This window comes from Sinocyclocheilus anshuiensis, unplaced genomic scaffold, assembly GCF_001515605.1.
Source record: "Sinocyclocheilus anshuiensis isolate Anshui unplaced genomic scaffold, SAMN03320099.WGS_v1.1 scaffold785, whole genome shotgun sequence".
Taxonomy (NCBI): domain Eukaryota; kingdom Metazoa; phylum Chordata; class Actinopteri; order Cypriniformes; family Cyprinidae; genus Sinocyclocheilus; species Sinocyclocheilus anshuiensis.
Window position 1 is genome coordinate 546,470 of NW_015536502.1, and position 9,164 is coordinate 555,633.

General features: G+C 33.3%; 2 protein-coding genes across 4 annotated transcripts in view; one reads left to right on the top strand and one right to left on the bottom strand.

Annotated features, from left to right (window-relative positions):
• LOC107690185 (transmembrane protein 71) overlaps window positions 1-4,843 on the top strand; it is an 8,320-nt gene extending 3,477 nt beyond the window's left edge. The window contains exons 5-11 of one of the 3 annotated variants that reach the window (XR_001634409.1): window positions 801-991; window positions 1,090-1,275; window positions 1,395-1,461; window positions 1,815-1,873; window positions 2,433-2,482; window positions 2,600-4,078; window positions 4,123-4,843. Coding sequence is in view for 1 of the 3 variants with exons in the window: in XM_016488446.1 (XP_016343932.1) it covers window positions 801-991; window positions 1,090-1,275; window positions 1,395-1,461; window positions 1,815-1,873; window positions 2,433-2,482; window positions 2,600-2,623 (577 nt within the window). In the remaining 2 variants the exon portion in view is untranslated. Of the gene's footprint in view, window positions 1-800; window positions 992-1,089; window positions 1,276-1,394; window positions 1,462-1,814; window positions 1,874-2,432; window positions 2,483-2,599 lie in introns of all 3 variants that reach the window. The other 2 variants (XR_001634411.1, XM_016488446.1) reach the window with 2 other exon arrangements.
• Window positions 4,844-5,491: 648 nt separating this feature from the next.
• Window positions 5,492-7,510, bottom strand: LOC107690370 (apolipoprotein M-like). The gene is made up of 7 exons (XM_016488684.1): window positions 7,307-7,510; window positions 7,069-7,208; window positions 6,526-6,599; window positions 6,204-6,311; window positions 5,880-5,978; window positions 5,712-5,750; window positions 5,492-5,622 (listed from the first exon to the last, which is right to left on the bottom strand). Exons 1-6 carry the CDS (start codon window positions 7,430-7,432, stop codon window positions 5,722-5,724), a joined length of 576 nt encoding a protein of 191 aa, XP_016344170.1. The 5' UTR covers window positions 7,433-7,510; the 3' UTR covers window positions 5,492-5,622; window positions 5,712-5,721.
• Window positions 7,511-9,164: the final 1,654 nt, after the last annotated feature.

Consider the following 9,164-nt stretch of genomic DNA (forward strand, 5'->3'; position numbering starts at 1 on the left):
TCTGTATGCCTTGTGATTAAAGTCTTACATGCACTGAAATTTTGAATATACATATATTTGAAAACATTTTCTAAGCCTAGCAAAAATACAACTCTGGGCATTATGGGTCAAACTTTTTTCTGTTGTTGTAACACAGTGGAGTTTATTCAGTGAATGGTACAAAAATTATTCATTTAAAATTTTTTCAGGTGTTTTCTGAGCTGTTTTGTTGTTGCCTCAGTGATATAACATTATTTTTTTTAATTAGGTGGTATTACAATTATTATATTATAGTAAAAAATAGACTTTGATATTAATATTTATTACAGTATTTAAATGGTTTAAACTTTTCAGGACTGTATTTTTACTGGTTGAAATATATTATTTTTCAAATACATTTGTGTTGTGAATTCAACTTTCACATACTGTTTTAAAAAATAGTGGTGAGATTTTGCAACCCTAAATGCCACGTTTTTCCAAATTATACCTCGATGCAAATTTGGCCTATACAAAATGTTTTTTATAACTAATGGCTTCCTAAATAGATATACAGGTGCATCTCAATAAATTAGAATGTCGTGGAAAAGTTCATTTATTTCAGTAATTCAACTCAAATTGTGAAACTCGTGTATTAAATAAATTCAATGCACACAGACTGAAGTAGTTTAAGTCTTTGGTTCCACGACATTCTAATTTATTGAGATGCACCTGTATATGGTGCCCTAATGTCATGAATATCAATGCCTGTGTCTCCCAGGATTAAAAAGCAATTTTAAATCTGACAGAATAATAAACCCTTTTTGTGTGTGTATGCTTATTAGCATATTCAGACGAAAGCGCCGGGCAAAAAAATCACTGGCCAGTCTTCTTAGCGATGTGAGCCAATCATGCCAATCCTGGCTGGAAGGAAATGTATTTGGAAGATCTGTCCCCGTTACCCCATTCCAGTCATCATCATTGGAGGAGTTGGAAAACAGCTATGAGACAAACACACCCATCAGCTTCACCTATGGTTAGAAGGCTTCTAGTTTTGCAGTTCAACATCATTGACACAGCTAGTTTAAAATATTTGCCTGTTCAGTTTTTGTGAAGATGTGTGTTTCTTTATAGATCCCACAGATCCTGTTTCCTCCCCTGATAAAGTGCCTCCTCAGACTCAGTTAGAAGAGGAGGAGCCTCCATGTGAGTCATGCTCCGCCCATGAACAATTCAGCCAACCAGTGAGCGGCCTCCTAGATGTTCCTCCCCCATCCATGTGTCAACTCAATAGTTACAGCTCATCCAGCAAGACATCAGGTGAGAAAGGGCCAATGAAAGAGCTACAGCTTCAGTCCTTGCCTATGCCTACTATGAGGTTTTGATGAATATGGAAAAATAGAAACGGCTGAAAACTATTTTGATTATGTTTGTTTCAGAAACTGTGCTCATGAAAGTCCTTCTCCTCATCCTTACTTTGTGCCTCTGCATTGCCATCTCCTCTGGGTAATGAAAATGTGTGTGTGTGTGTGTGTGTGTGTGTGAGAGAGAGAGAGAAGCTGTATCCGAAATTGTGGCCAAAAATATAAAGAAGCCTGTTTCCACCACGCAATAAAAAAATAAATAAAAATCTCATAATTTAATTTATCACATAATTGTGACCTTGTAGTTTTTCTGTTTATATATTATAATTCTGCTTTTTTTTCTTGCAAAGTAATTACTTATTCAAAATAAGTACCTACTCAGAGAGTATGTGATTTTGGACACAGCCAGTGAGATTTCTGTCTGTGTGGCTCATTTGTTGTGGAATTGGGCGGAGCTTTACTTGTAATAGATTAATGACATCATAATCCTCACAGGTGGCTGCTGGGAGGTGTTTCTGCAGCAGTGGCATTCATGGTTCTGCTTTCATCTATATGTGAGTAAACAAATCAAGTAAAATAGCAAGCTTAGTCACTATTATGCTTACATAATCTGACATATTCTTAATGAAAAATATACAGCAATGACAAAAAAAAACAAAAAAACATGTAGCATGGGACTTTTTGTAAATTCTATTCATCCACATTTGATTGGTAAAAGTGAGTTACACAGAAAAAAACAGGTGTTTATGGGAAAGATACTGAAAAGTTATTATATATTTTAAATTACTAATTTGTTAAATAAATTGCTCCAATGAATTGTTCACAATAAGACAAGTAATGTATATTAATGTTTTATATATATATATATATATATATATATATATATGTGTGTGTGTGTCTGTGTGTGTGTGTGTGTGTGTGTGTGTTTTCATGTTGATTTCTTGATCAGTATCAAGATTTGTTACTGTTGTGTATCAAGTTTGTTAAATAACATAAAGGAATACACTCCCATAAACCATTTAGATTTAGGGTGAGCGGTCAACAGTTATATTATAAACCTAACTTCTCTACTATTTTATGGGTAAAATATTGTAAAATCATTCTCTCCTTTAGGTATGTCTAAACCTGGAACCGCAGTGCGCTGGAGGAGAGCAAAAACTGAGGTGAGAATCTGGGTACAAATTAATAATAAACTCCTGACTTTATGAAGTTTCTGTACGCAGAGACAAAAAATGGGACCAAATAATGAATTTAACATCCATATTGTGTCTCTTCATCAGGACATCACCTCCAGAAACGAGTGAGGAGGAATCACACACACTTACACACATCTGTGTGAAGTCTGTCCAGAGGAAGTGAGTTTGTGGACACACATCCTGCATCAGAGTTAAATATTAGTTATAGATCAGTTTTTGTAGTGGTGTTTTCACTGATCAGCTAAAGAGTTCTGAATATAATAATTACTGAAGAGTAAGAGTGACGGAACAAGTGATGGCAGATGACTGTCACAGGAAATTTTACGTGCTAAGATAAGCATGCATTTTTAAAATAGATGGACATATCAATGCAGAATGACCATTCAGTAAATGTTTAAGAGTTTGATCAATGTTCCTAAATGAAAGACTGGATGCATTATGCATTATTATTGCATTATGAGTCAGTGGAGATGCCCTGCATGACAGAGCATAGAAGCGAAATGCATCAGCTTGGCTTGGTTAGACTCTTCAACATGGTGACCAGGGCATTATGTGTTATTGCCCAGTTTGTTTAGTCAGATTATCAGATTATAAAAAATAAAAATTACTGCAAAACATAGTTTAATATAATGGCTTTGCTACAACTTCTCAAAAGTTAAAGATTTCCTGCAAAGGAAATGCCAGCTTAGCTTTTCACAGATGCCTCATATTTGTCAAGTGCCTTTGTTATACGAAACAGGAGGAGTGTTATTGCCATTTGCCAGGGTTAAAGTCACACATCCATGCTGTGTGATTTAAGAGGGCTGAAATTTTAAGCACAGAGTGCTGCTAATAGGAGCGCAATACTTAGATTTATTATAAAAACCTTGCACTTAAAATAGGATTTAAAGCTCTTATTTCACAAGGACTTAAGACAATTAAACTTTGTTTGCAGGGAATTAGTGCTGCCAAAGAAGAACATGTTCTCGATTTACTGTATAATAAGTATATAATTTTGTCGCATTCGTACAAGGCAGCTGCTCTCACAGAAAGTTAAGCTTGACTGTGAGTAAAAAGCAGTGTCTATACAACATGACCAAAATGCATGAACTTATATCCTCTGAAGGGAATGGCTAGTTTCTGATGCTTTTATTAGGATGATGAAAACATTTGCTTTTTTTTACACAAAGATTCAAAGTTTGTAGACAGTGGAGTTTTTTAAAGGCAGCTCTGTTTTGAAGAGAACAAAGAGATTCATGAGGAAACAAAAGCAAAGCAAGGATAAAATTAAGTGTTTAAAGTAGTCGCATCTCAATTTTAGAGGTTTAAAACTAGAACGCAAACATGTTTGAGACCAAGCCAAGGTGAATAAGTGAATTATTAAAATGCATTTATCTTAGCCAATAGATATCTAATGTGTTTATATGAACTGTACTGTCTTTGGTGTTTAATGTAAATGCTTTTGTAGTGCCCATGAGCAATGAAACAAGAATGAATATTTCTCTATAAAATAGTCAATATTTACTGTAAAATGTTCTGTAGAATATGTATCATTATTAGGGGCCAAGCACTGAAAGTTTAAAGGTGAGGATATTTCCTTTTTTCTTTTTTTCTTTTTTTGTTTAAAGGTGAGGATGCTGAATGGATTTAAGCTGTTTCTGGCAAAACCATACATGACCATGTAATATTAAAGGGCTGACGACTCCACCTATTGGGCAAAAGTTATATTTATAATAATTATTATTGTTAATACAACAATCAGTTAGATGAGGGATATAATCAATTAGTCCATTGTATCCCTTCAGAAATGGGATAAAAAATGTTGAAAAGAAAGAAATGTGTTTTTATTTATTAATATTTTTCTAATTATAGAATTAATAAGTCACTGGGTACAGAGTTAAAAGGCAAGATTATTCCAATATGGCTGCTTTAAACCATTAACATTATGATTGGATGTAATTTCATGCCAAAGCATGTAGTAAAATTAAGATGGAAGTGCAAAAAGCACATTCTCCACATTCTCCTGTACTAAACAGGCCTCGTAATCTGTTCACTGATCAGTAATCTGTTACAGAATTCAGTGAGGCAAATTATTATATAAAATTATTTCCCTGCCTTTGAACTGATGACGGCAGTGAACCTGTAACTGCATTTAACAATCGAAGAGATAAAGATTACTGTAAATAGTAAAAACTTTAGTTATGTATTATTCCACTGCATGTTGAAAGAAAAATGTGAAATGTATGTGGTTCATGTATACACTGTAAAATATAATCTTATTTTATAGAATATAATCTTATGTAATTTGCACAAACATAATTTGCCATGTTAGAAAGTATTAAAGGAGTGATAGGCTTTAAAACAGATGTGTTTTTTAAGGTTAATAGTTTTACAGTGTATTTTGAAGAAAAAAAATTGCATAAATTGTCAATTTTCATCAATAAAGTATTATATATAATAGTTTTTGTTTATTGCTTTAATCAAACACATTCTCCTTTAGCCAGGATACTCTTTAATGTTGTTTTTAAAATTCATACTGGATCAGAATCACTGCAGTTGATTGTTGTTGCTAATGTAATTAATATGTAATATAATGGGCCTGCATTGATTGATGGACTGAATTTACACATTTTGACAAGTTTGCTCCAGATATTATTCAATTTGGTCTATTTGTTAACACAATGAATTTTATAAAAATAATCTCATGTTATGGTAGCAGGAAGAGAAATTAAACAGGGCTTTGGGAAAAATTATCCAGATATTTAAAATGTGAGGGGGGGAAATCCCTGTAACAAATTATCCTGTTTTTTTGTATCTGTTATCTAACATTTAATATATTTAATTATATTCGTTTCTGGGCTTTGTGTGTTTAATATGGATTTAGTGCATCTGGACCTGTAGCTGTGAGATATCTGTATTCACCTTCTCAGGTACATGATAATGATATTAATACCAATAATCAAAGTTTTGTTATTCACAAACTCACAAAACAAATTGTTTTATTGAAGTATTGATTTTATTTAATCAGTCAGTTAGTCACTAAACCCGAAACAGGGAATCCTAATTTCCATCAATTCAGTAATTTATTGTAGATCTAAAGTGTGAAGATCTCTGCATCTGCCCATGACCTTTAGGAATGAGAAATTATGCACTATAAACTATAAAAAAAAAAAGTCATTTTCAGTTTAAACAGTTTTGAAACAGTGTTTGCACTTACCACCTGTGTTTTAAGCAGCCTCATCAAGTTTACAATAACCTAAAATAAATGATACAGATATGATAAGTTTTACATAAACTGTGGAATTACAGTCACACATCATATTTGCCGGTCTTTGTTTTACTTATTAAGTTACACAATCAAGATTCAAATGCGTCAGACACAAACCATTTTTCAGAGGTGCCTTTAAGAAGTCTTCCATATAAACACACTCCATTTTTGACTTAAATTCCTGTATCACTTCATCTGGTGTGTTTTCATTACGAGCTGCAATGGGGGACAGACAGACATTCATTATCAATATAAGTCTGTTGTGTAACTGGATCACTTTGCATTGGTGACTTTACATGCAGCACACATACAGTATTAGAGATTTACTTTAAGGTTTCGGGGTGGGTGCACATTGAATTAAATGTTTCCATTGCTGTCCAGTTTAACATGTTGCTCTGATCATGCAAGTGAAAGAATACAAAGATCAAACATGATACTGACCAAATAGCATAGCACTGGCTTCATCGTTTTCATCCACAAGCAATATTATAATACATGAAGGGCAGTTTATGAGCTTGCCATCCCAGATCAGCGCAACAGCATCAAAATCTGCTTACACGATACATTTTAAAAAGGAAATGAAAATCACAAGAAATCATTTATTTTTTGAAATAATAACAACTAAAAAAAAATAATGATAAAGATTATTAATGGATCTCATGGAATAATATTGCTTGATATCAACTCATTATATAGTGTAAGACATGGATAGTCAGTGCTGAATTACTGTTTCAGACTGATCAGATCGTTCATCAGTTCCTACCGGTTCTAAACAGGAAAGGGCCTGTCACAGACAAAGCAAAGTAGCTCCAAGTATTTTTCTGACACTGATCTCCACTGTGATAAACAAAAAGATTTTATATACTTGAAAACCTCACATATAGTAAATAATAGAACAGTCAAATGTCAGTGTGTGTGTGAACTTGACCACACAAAGATAGTAAAATAAGGAAAGTTTGACTTTGTGGGGTCCTTAAATCAGACAAGAATGTTTTAATGTACTTATAGATTGTTATTGTTTTAACATTCTTATGTATGTATGTATGTATATATGGTAGGTTTAGGTTTAGTGTAGATTAGGACCATACTATAGTGACTTTTACCATTCTATAAAACATTATTATAATTTATAAGAGGTTGTCTTTGTGGGTCCAACAAAGCAGTATATTTCTGATTTTACTATCTATATTTATTGTATATTTCTGTTTTTACTATCTTTGTGGGGACATTAGGACCCCACAAAGTAGTATAAACGTGTGTGTGTGTGTGTGTGTGTGTGTGTGTGTGTGTGCAGTTTTCCACTCACACGCGAGCGTTTTCAGTCACTGTCAGGGTGTCATTAGCACCTTTCTGAATGTGAAGAATAGAGCTGTCAGTGATCTTGAAGGACTTAAGATCATCTTCATCCCATGCAGCTGCTGCCACAAAATACCAGGTGCCCATATACTGTACAGGAAGAATTTTTTAAAGTAAATATTGGAATAAATACACACACACAAATAAGATCTAAAGGCTTAGGAATAAAGACTTTTCAAGCTTCTTACCTCATCAGTACTAATAACAGCAGTGGAGAGAGGAGCTGGAGGAAGACATGGCACCATGACCTGGATCCCAGAGTAAAACAGGCCCATTAGTGAGCTCACAGCACCCCATAATGTGCTCATAAGCATGGCTGCATCAGTGAGATTGCCTGCTTTGACGGAGATGTTTTAATACAGTGCTCAAGGGGACTTTCACCCTGATTTGTTAGCCTTTTTCTGTTTGTTAGATAGTCTGGTAATGGTTGATAGTGTGTTTGTCAGGGCAATGTGCAAGTACACCACAAAACATCTGACCTTGTCCTGGACCACTATCTCTACCCACGCAACCCTGCAAAAATATACATGCAAAGCCATTCAAATGGAAGATAATGTGACAATGTGGTTTAGTCTTCGCAATGTCTCACAAATAAATATTGATGGTAAAAAACAACAACAGAACTCACAGGAAAGAAATATAACAGAAGAGAGCACTAACTGTTTCTCCTAGACAGTAATGAGATTAAAAAGAAAGGAAATGAAGACTTCTGTTTTAAATTTTTCATTCAATGTTTGTGACCTTTGGAGCATCAGTTGCATTGCTCTTCAGTGCAAAATGCAGCCTTGCCACTGTCTTAACAGTTATTTAAGGTCCTCTTATTTCCAGTGTGTTGAAATATGTTCCCTAGACATCTCTGTGGAAACTTTTGTGGAAATATTTAAAAATGACTTTTGATGGGTGCCTGCCACAGGAAAATTAAACAAAAATATTACAGTGGTAAAAAAAACTATTGATGTCACTAAGTGTTTGTTGTTGTTATTATTATTATTATTATTACTACTATTTGTAATTTCTCTTGCTGAAGAACAGAGCAATGGTCTTTGACAGTTCAAAGATCAAATATCTGTGGGACAATTCAAAGATCCAGTATCTTTGTACAGTGTCACATGCATGCAGGGTTAGATTATATTGGGTTATCTTGCTCCATGTTTCTCACAATTCATATATTACTCTTGGTTAATACATTTGTAAAACACTGCGTTAAGGTTATGATTTCAGCAAATGAGACTTTTTTTATGTCCGAAGTTACTTACTAAATTATCTAAATGCGTTGCTGTTTGCTTTTTGCAATATACAAAAAAAAAAAAAAAAAAAACTTACCACCTGATCTAGTCAGTGTTTTAAAAAGAGGTAGGCCTATATAAAAATTTTATTAAAATGTTGATTAAAATAAATAAAAAATATAAAATTAAAATGTATTGAAAATTAAGTACATTTTGAAAATGGAAAATAAATACATTTGGACAAAACAAAACAAAAAGTATAATTCCTGAGGATGTGGACAGTGAGTAGAATGTCACGTGTTGCCTATTTTGTCATACTATTTTGAACTTTGGTTTCAGAAAATTTCAAAATTCAGGTTCGCTAGATGGCTTTGAATGATATTTAACTGAACTCAGTTTTATAATGTAGGTTTGTTTTTTTAATTAAAGTTAAGTATTCATTTTAATATATGGTAAGATATTTTAATATTTAATCCTTAAAACGTACTAGTAACCCATCTATTTTCAGGCTACTCATACTTAATTTTTATGATACTATCATCTATTCCATTAGGTAGCCTACGTATTCATTGGCTGCTAGTGCATATTCTTTAGTAGTGCTTATTCTTTAGGTACTAGTACTTATTCATTAGATACTAGTTCATATACTGGTACTCATTCATTAGATATTAGTACCTATTAAATAGATACTAGTACTTCTTAATTAGATAATAGTACTTATTGTACTTATTCAACATCAAGAAAATCAGGCCCTTTCTTTCAGAACATGCTTCACAACTCCTTGTTCAAGCTCTTGTTCTGTCCAGGCTGGACTATTGCA